Genomic DNA, 23,079 nt, shown 5'->3' with positions numbered 1-23,079 from the left:
GGACCGGTGGAGTCGGGATCCGTAGCCAAGAGACAAGATCTCTTGTCTACCTACGTTAAAGAGAGTCAAGGCCTTGGAGTCACAAGGTTGACTGATTCGAGGATATCATAGAACGGCCATAACTTTGACAATATTTGTGCATTTTTACAAAGATTTATATACAATCGCCCAAGTTTCTTCGATATGCAATCCAAAAAAGTTGGTAGGCTTACGCGCCAAAACACCACGTCTACCAACCGACGCCTTTCACAATGCAAACGAGCGTAATATACAGTTCAGAAGTGATACTAGACAGACTCTTCCTTTGCCTTTACCTCCTGACATTGTGGACACTGTTGGCCCGGCTGGCCGAAGGGGTACCACGGGGCGTATGGCGAGGAGTAACACGACTCTCACCAAAGAAGCGATGCGAGTTGCTATACTGACGGGGGTATACGGGACGCTCAACATCCGCAGACGCAGCTGAGCCTGAAGTATCGTTAGCCATATTCTTCAAAGCTCATTCAGTAAAAACTTACTCCTCCGTCGATTATCATAGGCAATGCTTCCACGACGACCCTCAGCCTGCACTTCCTGCCGCTCATCCGCCAACCGCTGGGCAAACGGCGACCTCTTTCGCAGGGTTGGACCCTTCCAGTAGATGACGTACACGGCAACTACAAGAACAAAAGAAATGCAAAAGAGGATTGTCGAGGCGTATTCGAGGTTCTTGCCGGATGACTTTCCAATGTTTTGGAAGAAGGGCGTGGCGGGGACTGTCAAGACACCGGCGAGGAAATCTCGAGCCCAGCCGTTGCCACCGGTTGCTGAAGCAGAGTAGGGTCCGTCTGTTGTAATTAGTACAAGTTTTATCGAGTGGTTGAGGATACTCACAGGCGCAAATCATGTAGTCGATGGTGGCCATGTAGATGGAGTAGTTCGCAATTCCCACAATCGCAGCAAAAATCATGGATCCAATCCAATGGATAGGAGGACCCTGAATAGTCCAGGCGAATCCAATCAGGCCAATTGGCAGGCAGGGAGCAGTGTAAAGCAAGAACCACAGACGAGACTCGTACTGAGCCCTCTCATCATGCGGCTTCTCCTTTCGCTCCTTGACATTCTTCCAGATGGCAGGGATAAAAGCAAGCCAAGCAATCAGGTATCCAATGCCAATGGGAATAAACGAGAGACCGACCGCGATAGTCGAAAAGTCCCACTGCGCATAAACCAGAGCAAAAGACTGGATAAACATAAAGATGAGGGCATCAGAGAAGCCAGAGAGCAGAGAAAGGACCAGCACGATGGGCTCTGTGAGGAACATCTTGAAGGGGCGGGTCCAGGTGATGAGAATCTCCTTGGCTGAGAAGCGGTCTCGGAAGGGGACGAGCTCGTCAGGACCCCAGATGTTGGCGTTGGTCTCCTTTCTACGCTTCTTGGCGATGCGGTTCATGAGGATGGTGCTTCGGGTCTCGGGGACGGTGAAGAAGTGGACGATTTGGACGAAGCCTCCCAGGATGAGCTGGATCCAGATGGACCACCTAACTGCGTTAGACATGTTTGCAAAGGCAGGCATTGCAACTTACCTCCAGTCGAGAAATTGTTCGGTGAAACCGCCAACAATAGGACCAAGCACTGATCCACCAACTGAAGAAAACACCACATACGCGACAGCATACTGCTGATTATCCGCCTCCCACATGTCGGCAATCATACCCAGCGTCACAGAACCACCAGCAGACGACAAGCCACCAAGCGCCCGGCCAACCATGATGGAAGCAAAGTTGGGCGCAAGGGCAACGGGCAGCTGCCAGATGTTGACGAGAAACAGTGACGCCTGCATGATGGGCCAACGGCCAAACTCTTCTGACCAAGGCGCCCACAGCTCACATCCAAACGCGTAGAGGACCAGAAAGATCATGGCTCCGCAGCGGGCTCCTTGAGCACTAACGCCAAACTCCTCCGAAATACCAGGAATGGCATTAGAGTACAGCGAAGTGTTGAAGTTCATCGAGACCTGAACCCAGAAGATGACGGTGAGAATGTACCACTTCTTCCACTTAGGGAACGAGTAGCCCAGCTCGTCGTAGCAGTCATCCTCTGTGATCTCGTACTTGTCGTAGGTGCCCATCTTCTCGAGGCCGCCGCCGCTGGCGTTGTGGACGGTGCGCTCATCACCGCTGGAAGGGCTGTGGTCTGTTGATCCTTCTAGACGTGAGTTGGCAATGTGCAGGTCATCTTGATTGATGACCTGCGGAGGGTCATTTGAGAAATGTGTTGGCATTGTGATGATAACAAGACCGAGGTCATTGAGACTGTCCACGAGAATTGCATTACTACGGGGTATCTTTCTCTTATAATAAACTGAGTGATCACCACGGCAGCTCCGACTAACAAGACAAAACCCACATTGACATCACAGCACGTTAGCAACGTCCCGGTTTCCATGGAAGCAAACCAAGACACATGCCCATCCCAGATGGTGTCGTGGGGACGTCTGTGTGGAGAAGGTCGAGCCGTTCTATCCGACGGATATCCCGATGCAAACAGGCAAGAGTCAAGTCTGGGGGGGTAAGGTTGTTGGATGCGGTTATTTCATTGTGCAGACGCTGGGACGTGTTGGGTGCAGCCGGGGTAGGTAAATCATGCTGATCTTGTTCCATTTTGCCTCATCTTACCTTCAGGATTCTCACGGCTAACCTACAAGCTGAAGCCCGAACTGACTCGGCCGACAAAACCGGACCGACTCTCAACTGATAGGCGCATCTTGTAAAATGACGTCTCAGTCCACAAAAGGAGGCAATAAAAGCATTTTTTTTTTACAAAAACTCGAACAACCACGAGACGTTGACCTCCAGGCAGCACAATTCTTGATCTCCACAGTGTCTCCACATTAGAAGCCTTTGAAGTTCTGTTCGCCCAGTTTATTCCCTGGTTAGTCTGGCGGGAGTAGGATCTATTGCGTCACAGCGGGTACTTTTTTTCACTTGCGGCTCAAGATCGACGGTCAAGCTTGTCATATCTCCCGGCACGTTCGGCCAAGAAGGAGCTGAAGACTGGGCAATTCTTGGCTAGACAGAGCCTCTTAGCTTGGCATGGAGTTGGAGAGAGAGAGAGAGAGAGAGAGAATTCAGCACACCAGTGAACCCCGTCTGTGAGCGAGCAGACCCCGTCTCAACTCTGTAGTAAGCATATCACACCCATTTCTCCACCCCCAAAGCGACCGGCCGAGCATCGTCCAAGCCGGAAACAGAGATACGGGGCACTCCGCAGAGCCTCCACGAGACAATCACGATATCATTTATGCTGATGCCTAAATTCGATATATCCCGCAGAGGCAGTTGGCGTCGGGGATTTCTCGCGATTGGTCTGGGCCTCTGGGGTAAGTGGATGTCATGGGGGATCAGCCGATTTTTGGTGTTGAACGGAACGTTTCATCTAGGCGTCGCATGGATGTTGGATAGTGGAATTTATTATCAATGCCTCGGCTGCTTTCAGAGTTTATAGGTTTAAAGTAATAAAACCCAGTCTTTTCTTATAACGTTAGTCTATGTGGCTCAATTCGTGCAGCCAAGCTCATTCCACACACCGGTGCCAGCCACACTATCAGATTTACATGTCGCAAAGCCCTATCAAGATATTTCTGTAACCCCAATTGAAGAGATACACATTGTACGAAGCCCAGAAACAGACAGCGTGCTTACCTTCCGCCCAATAAAACCAAATTCGGACGTGATATCTTACCATGAGCAACCTGACAAATCCATGATTAGAAATCAGTATGGCATCATCCATCTCACATCTTGGCATCACATCTCACGATAAAAGACACTTCCATTCTCAATGAATCCATCAACTTTAAATAATCAACAAACTTCAAGAGTATCAAGATGGCCCCTATTCGCACTGCCCTCATCGGCCTCTCCGCCTCGGCCAAAACCTCCTGGGCCGCCGTCGCCCATCTCCCATACCTCCTCTCCCCGCGCGGCAAGTCCAAGTATCAGATCGTGGCTCTCTGCAATAGCAGCGTAGATGCTGCTCGCAAAGCTATTCAGCACTTTGAACTTCCCGCAGAGACAAAGGCATATGGCGACCCCGAGTCTCTTGCTGCCGATGATGAGATTGATCTAGTGGTTGTCATTACCCGCGTTGACGTCCATCATTCAACTGCCTTGCCTAGTGTCAAAGCTGGCAAGGCTGTTTACGTGGAGTGGCCTCTAGCGCAAGACGATGAGCATGCTAGAGAACTTGCAACTCTTGCCAAAGAAAGCGGTAGCCGCACCATTGTCGGTCTTCAAGGTCGTGTCGCACCGCCCATCGCCAAGATTCATGAGCTTCTACAGCAAGGACGCATCGGAAAGGTTCTCAGTAGTGAAATTCGTGCATCCGGAGGCACCAATGACCGTGAGATATTGCCATCAACGTTGAGTTACTTTACTCGGCGTGCTGTGGGGGGCAATATTTACACAATTGGCCTTGGTCACCGTAAGTAAATGCTCGTTTGAAAGAGTGAAACACGGCTGACACTAGACTAGTCTTTGACCAAGTCCAACACATCTTGGGCGACATTGGCAACTTCAAGAGCCGCCTCCATCTCCAACGTCCCAATGTCAAACTCCGTGACCTAGCAACAAACAAGATCATCGAGACAGTCAAGTCCGACGTCCCAGACCTGATCTTTGCAACCGGCACTCTCAAAGAATCAGAGACCTCCCAAGAAGGCGCAAGCGTACTCATCCGTTTCCGCCGAGGTCAGCCCTTCCCAGGAGAAAGCCCCCTCGTCTTTACCATCAACGGTGAAAAGGGGGAGATTAGACTCAAGGCCGAGGGAGGCACCTCCTTGCATGCTAACAGCTATGATGCACCCGTGACTATTGAAGTTGATGACTTCGAGACCGGCAAGGTTGAGAAGATTTCTTGGCAGTGGCAGGACTGGCAGGAAGAGCTCCCCGTTGTCAGCCGTAGCGTTGCTACTGTCTATGAGAAGTTTGCAGAGGGAGATAGAAAAGGACTGGTCTCTTTCGATGACGCTCTCCTCCGACATGAGCAGTTGAATGGATTGTTGAGGGAATGGGACTCGGACAGCTCCAAGTAGTCCACAGCTCTGTTAAACACTCGCAACTATACACGCCACGAGCCAGGGATCGAGAACAAAGACTGCTCTAAGAACCAATTTGGACATAATTGCTATCCAGACCGACAATCGAGAGTATCTGATGTGCAATCTATTGTGTTGTATGTAAGGGCATAACCATAATACGAGGAACGCCCAAAGCATGCATTCTTCCAAATTGTAACAAACTCACCGTACTCGCCCTAACCATCTATATCTTCCACAGACAGCCAAGCGTTAACTAGTCAGGCTCTGTACATACTGCACCAGCTCAGAAACGTCCTCTTCTATCTTTTGGATATACTCCTGTCCACCAACCAACTTTTCAGACATGGGCATCCGCTTGATCAGGTCCGGTGTGGAGCAGAGCAGTCGGAGGTCCGACTCCGCGTCTGGTCCTGACGGGTTGGCCGCTATGTTTACAAACAAGGTCCGGAGAGCGACGACCGGGTAGTGAATGGAGATCCTGCAGTTGCACCGGTCAACTATATAATTAATTCAGTGTGGCCTGTACTTACCAGAACATCTCTTTTACGAGTTGGTCTAGAGCCGTCTCGAGATACAGCAGAGTCGAACGACTAGCCTCGAGCGCCAGTGTTATACTGGACTGAACGCTGGTCCCCCATGCCTTCCCCAGGCTATCCGAGCCCTTTGAGAACTGATACCTCGCACTCGCTTGATGTATTGTGATAAATAGGTTGTGGTACTCGAGGTGCAGGGCGGTGCCATGATGCCGCACCCAAGGCGGGAGGTCAACCTCGAGCGTCGAGATGCGACTCTTGTCGGCGATCAGGAATGTCGGCCGTATCTCTGCAGGAACGCACATCCTCCACGTTTCTAGCTCACCATCAAGCTCTCGTACCGCTCGCAGGAGCTCCGCCTCGGACCGTTGCCTCGCTTCAGTCGAGTACAGAAGCTGCCAGATCCTGGATTTGAGTATGCTGAGCTGAATATCTCCCATCAGACAGGGCGGCAAGACGCCGTACGGCAGCGGAGGCATGCGTCCCTCGTTGAAACACCCTGGGGAGGAGCTAAGATGGCCCGGGGGCGTCAAGTCGCAGAGGCTGTCGGGTAGACAGGGTTCCATGCCGGTGCGCAAGGTGGCCGCCTTGTCGGTAATGTAGCTCTCCCAGAAGAGGGCGCGCAGCTCTCGGATCTCGCTCTCGCTGTATCTGACCCCTGTATTGGGCCTCATGGTGTGTCCCCCGAGCTCCGTGACGAGACGGCAGGCGACGTGATGCATCCGAATAGAAGTGGGAATCTGCCCAGAAAAAGCGCTCTGGAACCGCTTCTCATCATCAGCTATCGAGCCCAGCAGCAATATAGGCTAACATACCAGCAAGGAAATAGCCCGAAGACTCATGAGATTAGCTATCCCGCTCGTTGACTCTAGTAGAAACAAAGCCCGGGACGCACACTTCATCTCGAGCGAGCGCGGCAAAGACAGAGCTCGGTCGTCAAAAAAGCCCATGGTCGATACGAGAGCCAAGACGCTCGCCTGGGCAGCAGCTCTCTGGGCGGTTTCCTCGAGTGAATATGCCAGTTCCAAGGTATCTTGAAAGATGACGGGGTCCATTAGCGGATGAACAAATCGGACAGAAGACTCGGAGTAGGCGTCAAGGGCTCTCCAGGCGGTCTCTCGGTCGAGGCGGTCTACGTCGTCGCCGGTGTCTGAAGAGCTATGGCAAGTAAGAGGAATCGACGAAAGGAATCCATCTCGCTGGGGAATTTCCTGGTGAAAGATTTCGCCAAGTCCTGGTAGGAATTCCTCCACCAAAGGTAGACAAGCAGTGACGGAGGTGCCCTGGTCCAGCATAACCCTGTCAAGGGCAAATTCAATGGGCTCAAGTTGGCTGGATAAGCTGCGCTGGACAGCAAACACGCTATTCTCTATCCTGCGAGTACACACACAGGTTAGGCATGTCCAATCGTCGACAGATCGTCTTCCTACCTGGGCTTGGAGCTCCGCTTGTTAGCCTGCACCCGGTTGAAGGTGCAGACGAGGTGATGATGTCGACACCAGTCGCAGGCGAGGTTTTGATCAGTCCTGTCACAGGAGATCTGTGAGTTTCAGGTGTCAACATAGGAGAGCTGGTATAAGAAGAAGAAGGGCACATGGTGGTGTGAGAAGGAGAACTCACCTTCTTCGAGTAGCACAAGTCGCAGGCTCGTTTCCGCAACATGTTGAAGGCCTCCTCCTGTCCCAAAGACCGAGAAGGCCAGATCACCGTAATACAAGAAAGGTTACAGGAAAGAGAGTAAAACGCTTGGTGATTTGGATGACGATACCAGGGGTCCCTTGCTGTTGATCTGATGACTCAGCGGAGAATGTGCCAGTTGGGAATAGCTTCGCGGCAGCAGGACCGGGAGTTCGGAAGGCGGATGCTACCAAAAATGCCGAAGCGATGACATGATGGTAGAGGGCAAGGTGGTAGATGGCTCTTGGGTCATGAGTGCCGCGTGTCATCGTGGCATGTCATTTCTATACCACACTGGTTTATCAGCTTGATATGTAGCCACTTTGCTCTTGCATACTTTGATGTACTTGTGATATGGCTATTTTCATATGGTATGATTTAGCAAATCTGGTATCAATGCGAAACTTTCCAGTCTGGTCAGGATATGAATTCCTACCATTGATAGGTTGAAGAAACGCTGGTTAAGAAATAAATAGGACTTTATATCCTTACAGCTATCCTTAAGTGAGGATAAGTTAATAGTTTTAGATGAGTATCAAGCCACCCCCTCCACGGACATGCATGGCCCCAGGCCGATGCCCAGTGTTGTTACTATTTCACATGTAGTCAAGGGCCTTAGGAGCCGACGTGAGTTGCCTGCTCTGAGCGCTTGCCCGGAACTCGATTCCTCCTTAATCTAATCAAATCAAGGCTTCTCACTTTGAAAGTAGGGAGCCCAAGTTCTTCGCGAGTGATTAAACTAGCTTCAAAGTTGAATCCACAACGCACTACCAGACAGTCACCGAGAAAGGGGCTTGTGTAGTTGTATCAAAGACGGTTGACTATCCGAAGCCTTGGGAAGCATGCTCTCAGTGAATCAAGAATGGGATCAGACACATAAAAGCATACATGCTATAATACTACGGTTACAAGACCTGTGTAGGGTTAATCAACTCGCCTCAATCAGCCCTACAAGAGGATGACTTATTACATGGCTCCAGGACCATGACCATCTTGGGCATTCAGCCGATTTTGTATAAACATAGTTTCTAGCCATCACAAGAACTCCTCACTTAGCATCACATTTGACATGGATCAAGGTAATTCAAATTGGACATTGTGTTTCATGAAACTCCACACTCCATGAGCGTGCTTGGGTGTATGCAAATATTCTCAAACTTACTAATAAAACACAAGTCACTCAAGGTTTTTCGTACTGTCAACACGACAGAGATCAATATAAGAATGCATTAAATGTACTCATTAAGCCCTGTTATTTCATTACTACAGGGAATCATGTTCACGTTCCAGCCCATTACTGCTCAAACTCTCCAGCGTACAGCATGTCTCCCCGCTTTCCGTTCATCGTCTCCCAAACATCGCGTGCTTGCAGATGGGTATCACGCTTGGCAGGCTCTCCAGCAAGCTCCACTGCCTGGTCTTCTCTCTCAAGTTTGACTGTATCGCCGTTAGCACAAGTAAAGTTACACACAAAGACTACTCACCGTGCAGGAACACGGCTGTTCGCTTGCCACTGAAAAGGGCATGTGGCACGTTCGTGACGTTATCCGAGTTGGCGTCGCCAACGGCGTAGATACCGGGAATGTTCGTGACAAGACCCGCAGACTGGTTAGCAGCCAGACGACCACCATAAAGTTGAACTCCTGCCTTCTCTCCAACATCGGATCGCTGCTCGTCGGGGAAGCTGGCGAGGAACGCAGCTCGACCGACGGGCTCCCCCTTGTCAAACTTGACGTTGAACCAGTCATTCTCGGGGACACTGGGAAGACTGGGGTCCGCGTGCTCGTTGGCTCCCTCGGCAACCCTCTCAATCTCGGTGATGGTGCGGTTGTCTACTGTGACGTTGTGGATGTTGAGGTAGGCCTCCCACTTAGGAAGATCCTTGGCGGCCAGGGCACGGGAGTCCCGAGTGTCGGTTCCGTTGACAAAGGCGACAATGTCAGTGTTCAGGGTCAACATCTCACGGACCATGCCAGCAACCTTGTCCAGAGGGCCGAGGAGCCCGAGTGGCTGATCGGCATGCTCGTGGCCGTCGCACCAAGGGCACCAGAAGATACCCTTGCCCCAAGCCTCTTCGACACCAGGTGTCTCGGGGAGAATGTCGCGAAGTCCAGTGGCGAGGACAATCTTGCGTGCGGTCAAGGTCTTCTTCTGCTTGTTGCCGTAGTCGACAGTAACAGAGAACCAGGTGTTCTCGTCACGAGTCTTAATGTCGGTGACGGTTCCATTCTCCATCTTGACAGTGTCATAGTAAGACAGCTGCTTGCGAGCGGCCCAGCGGTAGTACGCAGGTGTGACACCTGGGATCTGTTAGTGTGACACAGCGGGAGACACGATAATACTCACCATCGAAGCCAGGAACATCGTGCATGTGTCGAGTGGGAGCATTTCTATACTCCCGAGTCAATGAGGAGAACATTTCGACGCACACGAGCGAGACCACTCAAGGCAGCGAGGCCGGCAGGACCACCTCCTACGATGATGGCATCGTATTGGGTCTGAGGCACAGGAGGGACATCTCCTCGAGCAATGGCAGCAGCATTACCGAGAGAGACGAGCGCCGAAGCGACGAGAGTGGAAAGGAACCGCATATTCAGACCTGGGGATGGAGAGAAGAGGATGAAGACCGAATGGAGGCGACGAGATGGAAGATGCTGCGATGGGCGCCTGCCTTTATACCAGACTCCCTCCGCTCCCTCGGCAGCAAGGATGCATCACAGCTGCCGCTACTAACGATACCTACATATTGTGATCGCTTGACACAAGCCGAGAGATATTTCTCTCAAAAAAGAGACGAACCAAAATGATTCGCCAATTCTGGTTCCAATGTCGATCATGGTCCAAAGCTACCCTCTCGCCTGCAGCTTGTACCATCAGCTGGGCAGTGGGCCATCTGAGACACGGAAGCCTTCAGCTCTCCATCTTCCAGCAGCTCTAACCATTCACAGCTTCTTCTGTGTCAACGACAGGCTCGGACCGTCCTGGTAGCTCCCGTCTCCCCGCAGGCTTTGAGGCCCTTTTGTCTGCAAGCCGCTCTTTGCGGTTGAGCTGATTCTCCCGAGGCGACGCCGTGCCAAGGAAATCTGTCGAGCAGGGATGTTCGGGATCTACGGCGGGCCAAGAGCTGAAGGTTGAAGCTAGTTTCCGTGCGTGCATGAGGAAAATCAAGAGGTTGGGAGGTGACTCTTCGTCTTGAGTGGCTGCTTCCATCGAGATTTCGCTTCAATATTGAGGCCAAACACCAGCTGAAGAAACCAAGGGCGTTTCTGTGAAGCCCATTCTCAAGCCACGCGTCATGAATGTTGTTCTCATTCTGATCGGCAGCCAAGCTCATCAAGCACCAGGTAGCGAGATGACTGCACGACATGGTTCAAGACATGGCCAAGGGGGAATAAACTTGGACCCTTTGTAGACCGTCAATAAAGCTCTCGCACCGCCGCTAGGATGATCCCAGTCATCAGCGGAGTCAAGGCGCGGGCATTCCCGTGCCACCATCACCGCTTTGTCAAATCCACACGAGCTCTCCACTTGGGGCCGGTCTGCTGACTGGTCTCGGCCGAAAATCAGCTTCAATTTCGACGTCGTCGCATGGAGATACCATGTAGGAGATTTTCAGTTGCAGCATTTGAGCCTCTCAGGCGTCGAGTATCAAGACTTCATCGGCGGGTAGATATCAGCAGGCAAGTCGCACTATCCAACGTGCGTAGACTACTTCAAGAGCCTACTAGAAACAATCTGACTTGGTGACGACCGTCTCTTCGTTCTGGGGGGCTCTGGGCGTGGCCAGTGAGAGGCAGTCCTCCTATCTTACCTGGCCTTTGTTAGGAGGTCACAGGTCACATCAGCACCCAATATTATATTGCAAACATTCTTTCTAGCCATCAGAACTTATCAGTCCGTACCTAGAGTCAACATAGCCTCAAGAACGAAAGCTAAGATATATGGTCATCGGTGATCAGGATGGTAGTCTCTTTTCCTTCCAGTAGTCTTCATTAGATGCCTATTTTGTCAGGATGACTCTTTGATACTGACTTGTTCAGCGTGAATATCGCTCAAGGGAAATGTCGTTGCTTGATAAGGTCTGGATAGGCCGCAGCTTTTGTTTATGCTTCATCACTTGCAGGCTCGAGTGACAAACAAAGCATGCATCGAGGCCACTGAATGATGCCATTTCATTCACGTCTAGGTACCTATGCTAATGTCAATCTCAACACCAACACCAACTGAGTGAGCTCAAAACCTGGTTGTAATGAACAGACAGGTTGACCATTGTAGGCCCTCCCTTGTGCATCAAACCAGTTCCTGCAAAGGGTTTATTGGGCATTGTTGCATGGTTTCTTTGTATTCATTGTACACGCCTAATCATTCAAAACGGTCGATCCACAACCAATAACAACAAACAACATGTTATGCGTTCGGTTGGGTTCTCTTTGTTCCGCCGAATCGTTCTGCAGGCCGTTGAGCTCTGTTCTTCAGCACCTTCCTCCTCCTCACGCATCTCAACATTTTGCCAGCTACTTAAAACCCCATCGACCCCAAGCCTGCTCAGCAAAAGCACACACTGAACCCATCATCGCCTCTTCATCAGCCAAGATGTGCGAGCTTACCTTCTCCGACGTCATCTACACTGGCTGCGGCCACACCGTGGCAAGAGAGCCAGTCCTCATCCCCTGCGCACAACCGGGAAAGCCGGGTCATGCTGTCTGCAAGAGTTACTTGGCTTCCAAGAGGATGCCTGGAAACTGTGGGAGACCTGAGTGTAAGGGCAAGTGATCTGGCGATCAACATCAAGGCTGATCATCTTTGGTAAGATGACCCCAAGTGCCTTCTTCTCTATTTTCACAATGCAAACAATGATTCCTTCAGGTGTCTAATGGTTCAATCTGCAGCTGCGTTGCATACAGCATTCTTTCGCTCATTGCCTCTCATTCAACGGGGAGCTCAAGCACGCCTCAACACACCTCAGATAGCAAAACCCGCCGGTACTAGGAAGGGTAGTTGAGCTGTATTTTATGTCATTATATATAAATAGATAATCCTAGTTTATTTTCACATTAAGAAACCTGCCTTGGATGTGCCCATATGTCTATCATTCCACTTTCGCTTGCTGGATATATGTCATGAAACCAATAACTTTTGATGTCCCCAATGCCTCATTATACCCGTAACTCAATAAGTTCGTCACTCTGTTGTCTGCTCAGTTGCATTCTCCCGTTCCCTCGCCGCCTTCTCATCCGCAGTAAGATCCGCCTTGGCCGACTCCATCCTGACAGTGATAAAGATGAGCAAAGCAGCAACCGCGAGTGCTGCGCCAGCCCAGAATCCAATCTGGTACTGACTCCTCTGGCTCACGTTCTCTGCTCCTTCGGCGTCCTTCTTGGCAGAAATTGCCATCTCTCCAACGCCCAGCCAGAATGCCATGCCGAGGTAGAGCAGACTGGTGATCAAAGCTCCAGCAACTGCTTGGAGATGACTGGGGAGAGATGTAGTGATGAAGATGTTGGTGACGTTGAATGCGACATCCACGCCGATTGTGCTGAGTACCATGGCAGGGAAGACAAACGCCCAATAGAGAAAGCTGTTTGACTTTCCACTATCAGGAATGAGGGCAAATAATATGCAGCATCCGAGGAATCCAAATCCAGAAATCAACAGCAAAAGTCGTCCGCTGACAATGTGAAGAACGAAACCACCAACGACGGCTAGGATAAATCCACCTGCAGCCAGGGGGATGAACCACGCTGCTGTCAGCAACGGGGAGATGCCCAACACTTCTTCGATACTAGGTCAAATGTCAGTCTAACAGATCAGAGAACCTTGGAAAGAGTGACGTACTAGAAGCTGGCGTAAAAGAGAAACAGGCCAAAAGATCCGTAGGAAAAGAATAAAGCAATGATCAAGCGAGTCATGTACTTTGTCTTGAATACTTCGGCCGGCAACAAAGGTTGACTAGCCTTCCAGCCCTCGATGTAAACGGCCAAAGCAAGAAACAAGACACCAATGATCAGGGTGATGTAGATGTAAGGTGTCCGCCAGCCCTGGGGAGCGTTTCCACCATCTGTCAACGCGTACACAACCAGCGCCAGTCCAGGAACAATAGTACAGGCTCCCATCCAATCCATACCAAGATCAGGTTGCGTATCACCTTGACTCTTGGGAATTGTCAAAAGACCGGCGAGAAAGATACCAGCGCAGAAGCAAGCACCGATGAAAAAGTACCACTTCCAGCCGAGAACTTGGGCAGCGAGGGCACCAAAGAAGATGCCTGAATAAAATCCAATGCAGGAAAAGGCTCCAAACATTCCAAAGACCAAATTCTTTCGAGGTCCTGGGCGATAGATGCGTGCCATAATAGCAACGCTCGATGGTAGGAAGGCGGAGGATCCCAGACCCTGCATGGCTCGGCAGGCGATGAGCATGGTTGGGTTCTGGCTGAACCCGGCGATCAATGACCAAACCAGCAACCATACGTGACCTCCCAAGAATATTAATCGTCCGCCGTGAATCTCGGATAGTCGTGCAAAAGGTAGAAGGAGAGCCGCCGTAGTCAAATTGATGACAGCCGCAGGCCAAGTCCGAGCTGACTCTGGGATATCCAACGACTTCGCAAGAGAAGGCAACGCAATGTTAAACCCGCTGACAAAGTACTCGCTAACCATCATAGACCCAACAACAGCAAAGACGAAACCTATCTCGGCGTACCAGCTGTGAAAGCACGCCGGACGCTCTCGTCCCAACCTCTCAATCTCCTTCTGATCAAACAGAAGAGAGGGTTCTTGTGAAGATCCATTGCGTTCTTGGTCGAGGACACCGTCGATGGTGCAATCCTTTTCGTTTGTGGAAACCATATGGATTGTCGATGAGTGTTCGTGGAGGTGTGCGCCCGATGGGAGGGTCGAAGAATGGCGGCTCGTTTCTTATAAGCGACGTTGAGTTTTGGGGTGTGGGTCTGGTGAAGGGATTGATAATCGGGCCCGCTGTGTTTAGCTCGCAGAAAACAGTCACAGAGGAAGCGGAGATGGTGATGATGTTATTGATCGATTATACGACTCGAAGTGTGGTTTGTTAGCTCAAGGTCTAGCACCGACACTAGACAAAGAGGCAGATCCTCCTTCTTAAGGCTGGATCATCAACGGACAGACGGACATATCTCGAGACCGAGCATGATCCTCCAAAGCAAAATCTCGATCTCTACACCTCCATCGTCTATCACCAGAAAGGGCATTAACGTCGCAAGCGAGGATTTCGGACTTTCGGACCGGACAAAACTAGACCGAAAGCGGAGCTTCACAGCGAGTTGGCGAATAAGCATAGATAAGCCGGCTTGACTTGCCTATCTGAGGAGTAGTGTCAACTCCATCTACGATGCAGGCAGGTGGGGAAGATGGGACGAACTGTTGGTCAAGATTTGCATCGATTGCATCTTCCTGCAAGATTTAACCAGATTTTAACCAGGTGCCGGGTTATGGGAGTTGATTGGGTGCTTAGATTGAGTTAGTCTATCCAGGTGGGCAAAGCAATGCCTACGATTACAAACCAAGTGGTCCTTGTTAATGGAAGGGTTTCACAGAGGGTACCTCGAAGCTACAGCTAAGAAATCTACAGGGATACAGTCATCTCCAGATGACCTGTGTATAGCTACCCTGAAGACGAAGAGGGCCACGGAGAGACACGCGTCTCAATAGATAGGCTGCTCAATAGTTTAATAGAAAATGAAGTCGTTTTAGTCTGTCTATCGTCGAAACGTCTATCGTAGAAGAAATCCAGGATAAATGTCCTCGGTCGGATCAATATAGAAACTCATCCTCCCACACAACTTCGCTTCACCCGTCACACGAGGGATACACGCAGGGAACCCCTCCACAGGCAACTTTTCCTCCGACAAGACCTCGGCCTGGAACTGCGACCCAATAATCGACCGGTGCAACAGCTTTGCCTTTCCGGGTGCGACTCTTCCCTGGGCAAACAAGACTGCGAGTCGAGCACATGATCCAGAGCCACAGGGCGATCGGTCAATTTGGCCGTCTGCAAACACGGTGACGTTTCTTTGCCGAACAATTCCTTCCTCATCACCCTCCTCGTTGAAAAAAATGATTCCATAACAATCGTACGTTCCATAATGAGCTCGAGTTCCCAGCGAAGCCTTGATTTCTCGCCCAATCTTGATAAACTCGTTGACGTTCTTTGGCTCAACCTTGAGTCCAAGCTGGTCCGCATCCAAGGTAGCATAGACAGCTCCGCCAAAGGCCAAATCGACGTTGACTTCGGTTCCCCGCGAGGGCACGGCGGCGGGTAATGACTTGGCCAACTGGTAGCTGGTCACGTTGATAAAGTCGGCGCCAACAGCCTTACCGTCGACGATATTCATGCTAGCCACCACTCGGCCGGATGGAACATCGACCACAACGTCGACCTTGGCCACTCCAGACTCTGGGACCTTGACAATAGCATTCGCGACAGCCCAGTATCCAAGCGCAATCGTTCCGTGACCGCAAGCCGTAGAGAAGCCATCTTTATGCCAAAAGAGCACACCAAAGGCAGCTCCATCATCATTAGGCGGCGTGATAAAGCCGCCGTACATATCGGCGTGACCGCGAGGTTCGTGGCATAACGATTGGCGAAGCTGGTCGAGCGGATGCTGAGGATCTGCTATGATATCGAAACGACGCTGAGCAACGGTCGAAGACTCGGGAAGGTAGCCGCTTGGAAGCTTTTTGACGACACGGAAAGGTTCACCGGCGGTATGCCAGTCTTCAGTTTCGATCCAGAAGGGAGAGGAGGCCATGATAGGTTGTGAGGGACGGTTCGGCTTGCTGTGAGGGAGAGAGCGTGGGAATGGTCCAGGGCATGAGAGGGCGATGAGCCACCAGAGACAAGGGTGTGAATAAATGTTGGTTGGATATCTTTTCTAGATGATTTCCTCGGCGGTCCAACAGATTGAACGGGAGATCAACATCATCTGAATGGTTCTATAATCCGTTCTTCCTGTTCGATCTCCATTCATTCGACGGTTTACTCCGTCCCCCGCATTGTTGTAATCAATACGGCCTCTGCATGACATACCCAGAGGGCGAGTGGATACATCGGCATGTGGACTCCGACATTGCGTGGGACCTTCTCGGACAATTGAGATGGAAGACGGAACTTACAGATCCGGTTCAGGCTCATACACATAAGTTCAGATTTAATATACAAGCACATGTAAGGGTTTCTAGGGAATTCCCAGGTACGAAAAGAGTCGAGTTGAAGACAGGAGGCTATCATCTATGGATGGCTTGAACGGTGAAGGTCCCTACTGGATCTACGAGGGCCTCCAACATCATTACATAGTTGCCTTGTAAAGTATCCATCTTACCATGTTCATCCGTCCGAGCAGCTTATGAATCAAGGCCTAAAGAGCCAATAATTCTTGACATCCCGAACACCGCGTTCAACATATCATTCCATATTTCTCATCGGCACCGCTTCCGTGGGATGATTTCCACAACACCACCTCCATGTCATAAATTCCGTTCCAGAACTTCCGTGCCAACTTCCGCCCTACCTCAGAGCTTGCAGGCAATACTTTAAAAACCAGCCCATCAAAATAGGGACGGTCCGGAACCCGGCCGGTATCCCGGTGTCGGTATGTGGGGCCGACCTTCGGGCCGGTGTCCCATCGCCGGCAACAAGCCGTGATCCCAGGCTGATAAGGAAGAAAACAAAGTCTCATCCTTTTAGCCAAGAGGACACATTTCAAGGCTAGATCCAGCCCAATCCGGATTGCCTCGAACCAAGAGCGAGTCGAACGGCACAGCTGTTGACCATGGCTTCTGCCAATGATGCCGTTATTTCTTGCTACTCGTGTCATGGCGCAGTATCCCTATTTGTCTCAACCTGGCCATGTCCCCCCAAAGCCGCACCTTCCTCGGGTGTAACCATGAAATCCCCCATGTTGAGTCCCTCTGCCAACTGCATAATCTCCCCGGGTGACAATATATACCCTCCATGGGAGCCCAACAGTCCCCAGGGGGAAGTCTCATCCACATACGTGACATCTGTCGCGGCTGGTTGATCAGGCAGATCCATTCTCCGTCTCAGAATGGGCTCTTCTTGGAATTGTAGAGGCGCGGGGTTCGCCTGGGATCTGGATCCGAGGTAGGATGTCATTATCTGCTCCAAGCGCTGTAGCTCCCGTTTTCGAAGTGGTGTTGCTGGACTGCCTTTTGCAATCATTGTGTCGAATATGCCGTGGGCAGTTGCAAGCCAGGTTTGATCGGGCACGAAACCTGGTGATACTGCGTCGATAACGTAGAGGAGAAAGGCCGACGAGAAGACCGTCTCCATTTGAAACGGCAGAAAGCAGTCTGGGCATCATGTGTCAGAATGATCTTTGCGTTAATGTGGGCTTCTTACCAAGAAGGTTCTCGTCACCGAGTGCTCGCAAAGTCTTGAGGATGTTCAATGCCGAATGAACGCACGACTGTAGCAGTGAACTGATGGGACCATCAGGTATGGTCCGGTCTCCATCACTCCCAGTCAATCGTCTTTGCAAGACACACATGACCAAAGGTCGAGTCGTCAAAACAACACACTGGCCCCGTTAGCATCGGATGTGGTATGAAATATGTGCTACTTACGTGATGATACGAAAGAATCAACCTTGTGGCGATCTTTGAAGAGCGAATGTTTGTTTTATGAAGTCTCGTGTCAAGGAACGCGCTGATATCTCTCGAGACATCTGCGAGGCTGTGTAACACCGACTGCGTATCATGGAGCAGAGTCCCGTCAAAGTTCCTGTCAACTCCATAAACGCCTGGATATCATCAATAAAAATTGCACAGTTACAACAATACCAAATCCATACCGTTCAGTATTGTCGCTGTCAAACGAGACATTCGGATCTGCAATGTGAGGGCATCGGCCCTTAGAGAACTGTCGATATCGGAGGGCAGCTTTGTCGTGATGTCTTCATCTCTGATAGAACTTGGTGCTCCGACCAACGGACCGTATTCTCGATCAATGATGTGCGAGATCCAGAAAATGGTGTTACAGCGTTTTGAGTGCTGCTCGCCAACATCTTCTGGAGGCATGTGCCTATGCCATCCTTCAATGAGTGCGAGACGCAATCCTTGCCCGATCTATCCAGTATCAGATAAAGCCACTCAGTCAAATATGGAGTCGGGGTACTGTACTCACAATCTGGAACGCCATCAATCGCAAGTCGACCGCTTGGAGGTACAAAGCCGCCAGACAATGAGCTTGCACCACCGCCAACGATTCCTTGTCCTTGTCCAATGGAATGAGACTTGGTATCAACGATAACCCTCGTGAAGCATATTTGATGCCCGGAACGCCTTTGTTTGACCCAGTGCTCAAGAAGGCTTCACCAAATGCCAGCACCAGCAAAAACTGCGAATACCAGAACCTCGACCGATACGCCTCTCCGGCAGGATTCTGGTAGAATCGTTCGACCTGCTCACGGAAGGACTCATGGTCGATGATTTCGTAGAGCGATCCGAGATGATACTGAACCGTGGACAATAAATAGAGCGCATACTCGCATGATGGGAGCCCTGAAACGTCTGGCTGATCATACAACCCGACAGGACTCCAGGTCAGATTGATGGTCTCAAGGTCCCAGGGATAAACTGGAGGTTCCGGCTTGGGCATGCAGCTCCCGATGATGGCGAGGACACGCCTGCAAAAGGCCCAAGACGACGTTGGTCCCATATACCCTGTTGTAATTAATTGGAGAAAATCTCAAAGTGAAACAGTCTACTTACAGAATTTGCCATGGGGATCGCGGGCAAATACTTCTCCGTTGTCGACAAGTGGGTTGCGATTGAACTCGGGGGAGTCCAATGCAGGGCCAATTTGGCAGGGGACCTGAGTGTTACTCCCGGCGGCGGTATCTGAATGGCTCTGGGTGTGCGATGACTGCTCTGTTGGGCTCAGAATGGCCGGGTCGATACCACTGAGCTGGTCGGAGGGCATAATTAACCGCAGCGGCGTCATAGCTGGCTGCTGTGGCTGAAGACTCTGTTCTTTCAGACTTTGTTCCTGAACACGGGCTTCCAGCGACTGAAGATAGCTATGGCCAATGTTAGCTAGGCTCAGGCAAAGAATGAGTCAATGTGCTTCCCTTGTCGGGACGGTTGTCCGCATATCTTCAGGCCTGAAGTAGCATTCATGTCTCTTCCTTTGACATCGCGCACATGGAACTGAGCCTGAGCATCGAACCTTCATGTCACGGCACCGAGCGCATCTTTAACAACAGTCAGTCGAGGGTAGAGCCAGTGGTGATGGGTCACTCACGCGCGCAAACATCGCCGGCGGTTCATCTCTTCCGAATGACTGAAGCTGTGTGGAACGACGCAGTATAGGACACTGGTATCTATCAAGGCAGGGTGATAATGAAGAACGGGGCCGGTTCGTGTGGTCAAGACCAGAAGCTAGACCATTTTCTGGGCTTGGATGCTGACGTAACCCAGACGGGCAAGCCTTCGAGGTGTTGACTTGAACTCCCAATCATCCACGGATGGTGGCAGCTATGTTCTTTATATTGCTTGACCTGGCTTTAGGAACTCTACTGGTTTATTAAAAACTCGACATAAGTACGATATCTCAGAGGGTAATTGTGCAATCGGGGCTGGCAGAACCTGCATGGGCTGCCCAGCGGATGCTGTCACGGGACTGGTACAAGATCCTCAACCCGTGTATTAATGAATAGCAATTGGAACAGGAAATTACGTAAGACAGCAAACGACGTCACTTTCGGATAAGACTATCACCATCCGAATATACTGCAACCGGGCCTCCAGCAAGAAACGGCCCCGTACCTCCGGGAGTCGGGGATGCCGAGCCGGCCGGTCCGGGCCCACTCCGGTATGCTCGGTGCCGAGGGGAGACGGACTCATTCCCTCACAAAATACGAGTATCAACACTTTTTAATACGACGATATGATCCTGGGGAATCTCCGAAGCAACAACAGGCTCATCTGTTGTCAGCTTCGATGCTGAAGGGTAATGGTGAGCGATCCCACTGGGTGCGTGTGAGTGGCATCGTCAATTCAAGACAGCAGAATAGGGGTATCAATTCATCAATCCCTAGCTCATGCTCTTATTGACAGAACAAGCAAGACTGAGACAACACTCCAATTTCTCCTTCCAACGATTTTCCATTAAAACGAATTCCCTGCCACTCTGTGAATTTGTCCCCTTCATCTTCAAACGACTGCCTTCCTGAAACCAGACCAACCACTCCCGAAACTACTCAACGCCATGGCGGCGTGTCATGTAGCGCAGTTCGCATCCTTGTATACCTCGTACTGCTCGAACGCCATTTTACCCTCTCATGGGCACTTTCCGTCACCAATTACCACCCGCCCACTGTCGCACATCATTCCAGACGCACGGCTCTTGCACAGGCACCATGTTGACGATGGCACCCAAGTAACCTACCCATCCAATCTGATCGGAAAGGTTGTGCTCCAACTTCCGTTTTGAAGCTCTTACGCGCCCCCCTCATCGTCGCCAATGCGAATCGCTCCCTCGGTACCAGCTCCGTGAGCCCAGTAGCCACCAACCTCGGGGGTCGTCTCGCGGTTCTGACGGGCAGCCGTGATTAGCCAGAGACCAAGAATAGCCTTGGCCAGGACATCGAGGACAGCGTAGATGATAATCTCGGTGCCGACCTTGACCCTCCAAGCACCGCCGGCAGCACCCCAGACCCTGTCATCGTTAGCATGCAACACAGCATTTGAGGAAATCACTTACACGACGTAGATGGTCCAGAGAATGAGGGCAAAGGTGGCGAGAGAGCCAAACAGTCGGGAAACCTTGGTACCGCGAGCTCGAGAAGCTCTGGCACCATGGATAGAGACATGCCAGATGGTGAAGAGATAGGCAATGCAGCTAATGGCATACCATCCCCATTTCTGGGCAGTATGCGCATGACCAATAGCAGCAAAAAGACCCGTCAGCATCATGATGACATTCGCCACTATAGCCATGACGGTATGCGCTCCATCAACACCAGCCAGCAGACAAAGCTCGAGAACCAGGATGGGAGTCGTAATGGCCCAGTCCACAAAGCGAGCCCAGTAGACCTGACGGCACACATCGTGGAACGTATCGGGAACGTGCTTGTGGTGATCTCGAACGCTGACGCAGTTAAAGGTGGACGCATGCCCGGAGGCCATGGCAAAGTAGGCGAGCGCGGAGATGATGGTGGTCAGGGTGGTGAGGAAGTAGAAGATGCGACGCTGGACGGCTACGTTCCACGAGAGGAGGGCGAAGACGGCGGAAGCCACCACCATCATGAAGAAGAGAACCCATAGAGCGCGGATTCCATTGTGGCCGGCTGTCTGATAATGGGTCGGCTCAGCTGGAAATTGTTAGTGTGAAGCCATTCGAGTGAAGCCATTCGCTCTAGAACATACGAATGACAGTCGGGATCGGCCCAACGGGCTTGGTCTTGATGGCCTCAATTACAGAATCCATTGTATCGTTTTCGAATCGCCTCTGAATATTCAAGTTGTCAAGAGCTCAAAGACTACAGAACAAACTCCTCCAAAGCAAAGCGGGCAAACAGGCATTTAAAAGGCAAAACGCAGCATGCCAGTCCTCTGCGCCTCCTATAAGCAAACAAACGTCATCCATGACATGTAGATTGGTAAACGACGTTGCAGAAAAGCAGGTATTGATGCGGGGGAGCAGCAGGATCGCGACGTGTCTGGGCGGGCTTCGCGTGTGTACGGCGTCACCATAACGTAATCTGGTAGGACGAGGTGGTGTTTCGAGTTGTTGCTTTTTAGAGCTGGTGCACGTGTTTCGTCAGGTGACGTTGATGGATGTTATAATTGTAATTGTAATTGTAATTGTGCTCTGGAGATGATTTGTGTAAGCTTGTGATAATGGTGTAGTCCTTCCTCATGTCTGCCAGTAGCTGTGTATGTGGTGTTTCAGCAGACTGAGTCACAGCGGGAATGGCTTCACGATGCCCTCACTGCCCTCGCGGCAGAGGCGTCACAAATGAACGAACCGATGGAACGTTCAAGAAAATTTTGTCCTGCATATTTTGCAGATCCATCGTTTCAAGAAAATACCCTAACGCAAAAAGCTTGGAAGAGGGCCGGCAGCCAGGAACTCATTGCAACATGGATGGTCCAGACTCTGAGGATTTGGCTCAGCCTCAAACAGGGCAGCTACTGCAGCTGCTATGCCTTTTTGAAGATAACTTGGCACCTTGGGCCTTGAGGCACGAACACTACTTTTTTTAGTCGTGAATGGTTGCCCTCTCCTTTGCCCCGGAGTGTCCGAACTCGCAAGCTTGTGAGGAGCTTCAGAAGCTTATCGCCCACCCTACGAGGACCTGGTCCGGAGGGTTTGCCCGTTCAGACAGCGGCTCATCGGTATGGAACATGGTTCTTCCACGGGCTGTCGTCAGTGTGTTCACTGCCTTGTGCAGATCTTCCCTGTGAGGAATGGAATCTCGATCGCTCTTTGATCGTCTGTTCCGAAGCCGCCTGAGTCGATGTGCAGGTCAGACGAGTCAGCCCATGTCTCATGTCGGACGGAAGTCTCCCCCTTCTTCCGTGAAACAGGCAGATAAAATACTGGCAGTTGGATTCAAATTTAGCAGAGGAACGATACTGCACAGTAGCCCGCATTAAAAAGAAAGTTTTGTCTTGGTAGATCACGTTGAAGCTTCGACACCAGACCACGATGGAACCGTCGCCACCCGCTCACGTTTTCATCTCGCTTACACTTTTGACCTTTCCTCCCCTTCTCTCCCCGCAAATTCCC

At 51.1% G+C, this 23,079-nt stretch overlaps 7 protein-coding genes across 7 annotated transcripts; 1 reads left to right on the top strand and 6 right to left on the bottom strand.

Annotated features, from left to right (window-relative positions):
• Window positions 1–310: 310 nt before the first annotated feature.
• On the bottom strand, window positions 311–2,263 carry MRS44_012903 (uncharacterized protein; the record flags this gene model as incomplete). The annotated part of the gene is made up of 4 exons (XM_046282628.2): window positions 311–468; window positions 519–827; window positions 874–1,520; window positions 1,566–2,263. The coding sequence occupies 4 exons, from the start codon at window positions 2,261–2,263 to the stop codon at window positions 311–313; spliced, it is 1,812 nt and encodes a 603-aa protein (XP_046126519.1).
• A 1,606-nt stretch (window positions 2,264–3,869) lies between these two features.
• On the top strand, window positions 3,870–5,074 carry MRS44_012902 (uncharacterized protein; the record flags this gene model as incomplete). The annotated part of the gene is made up of 2 exons (XM_046282629.2): window positions 3,870–4,464; window positions 4,515–5,074. The coding sequence occupies 2 exons, from the start codon at window positions 3,870–3,872 to the stop codon at window positions 5,072–5,074; spliced, it is 1,155 nt and encodes a 384-aa protein (XP_046126520.2).
• Window positions 5,075–5,329: 255 nt separating this feature from the next.
• On the bottom strand, window positions 5,330–7,559 carry MRS44_012901 (uncharacterized protein; the record flags this gene model as incomplete). Its single annotated transcript, XM_065618953.1, has 5 exons — window positions 5,330–5,558; window positions 5,611–6,394; window positions 6,509–6,987; window positions 7,044–7,153; window positions 7,341–7,559. The coding sequence occupies 5 exons, from the start codon at window positions 7,557–7,559 to the stop codon at window positions 5,330–5,332; spliced, it is 1,821 nt and encodes a 606-aa protein (XP_065475025.1).
• Window positions 7,560–8,584: 1,025 nt separating this feature from the next.
• Window positions 8,585–9,881, bottom strand: MRS44_012900 (uncharacterized protein; the record flags this gene model as incomplete). The annotated part of the gene is made up of 3 exons (XM_065618952.1): window positions 8,585–8,727; window positions 8,775–9,597; window positions 9,687–9,881. 3 exons carry the CDS (start codon window positions 9,879–9,881, stop codon window positions 8,585–8,587), a joined length of 1,161 nt encoding a protein of 386 aa, XP_065475024.1.
• Window positions 9,882–12,471: 2,590 nt separating this feature from the next.
• MRS44_012899 (uncharacterized protein) lies at window positions 12,472–14,138 on the bottom strand (the record flags this gene model as incomplete). Its single annotated transcript, XM_046272323.2, has 2 exons — window positions 12,472–13,072; window positions 13,126–14,138. 2 exons carry the CDS (start codon window positions 14,136–14,138, stop codon window positions 12,472–12,474), a joined length of 1,614 nt encoding a protein of 537 aa, XP_046126523.1.
• An 899-nt stretch (window positions 14,139–15,037) lies between these two features.
• MRS44_012898 (uncharacterized protein) lies at window positions 15,038–16,075 on the bottom strand (the record flags this gene model as incomplete). The annotated part of the gene is made up of 1 exon (XM_046277527.2): window positions 15,038–16,075. The coding sequence occupies one exon, from the start codon at window positions 16,073–16,075 to the stop codon at window positions 15,038–15,040; it is 1,038 nt and encodes a 345-aa protein (XP_046126524.2).
• A 1,061-nt stretch (window positions 16,076–17,136) lies between these two features.
• Window positions 17,137–21,774, bottom strand: MRS44_012897 (uncharacterized protein; the record flags this gene model as incomplete). The annotated part of the gene is made up of 9 exons (XM_046271573.2): window positions 17,137–17,636; window positions 17,686–17,863; window positions 17,910–18,085; window positions 18,137–18,410; window positions 18,469–19,007; window positions 19,056–19,363; window positions 20,788–21,003; window positions 21,049–21,658; window positions 21,714–21,774. The coding sequence occupies 9 exons, from the start codon at window positions 21,772–21,774 to the stop codon at window positions 17,137–17,139; spliced, it is 2,862 nt and encodes a 953-aa protein (XP_046126525.2).
• Window positions 21,775–23,079: the final 1,305 nt, after the last annotated feature.

This window comes from Fusarium solani (assembly GCF_023522795.1).
Source record: "Fusarium solani strain SB1 chromosome Unknown bctg00000008, whole genome shotgun sequence".
Taxonomy (NCBI): domain Eukaryota; kingdom Fungi; phylum Ascomycota; class Sordariomycetes; order Hypocreales; family Nectriaceae; genus Fusarium; species Fusarium solani.
This window is presented reverse-complemented; position numbering and strand designations above follow the sequence as displayed.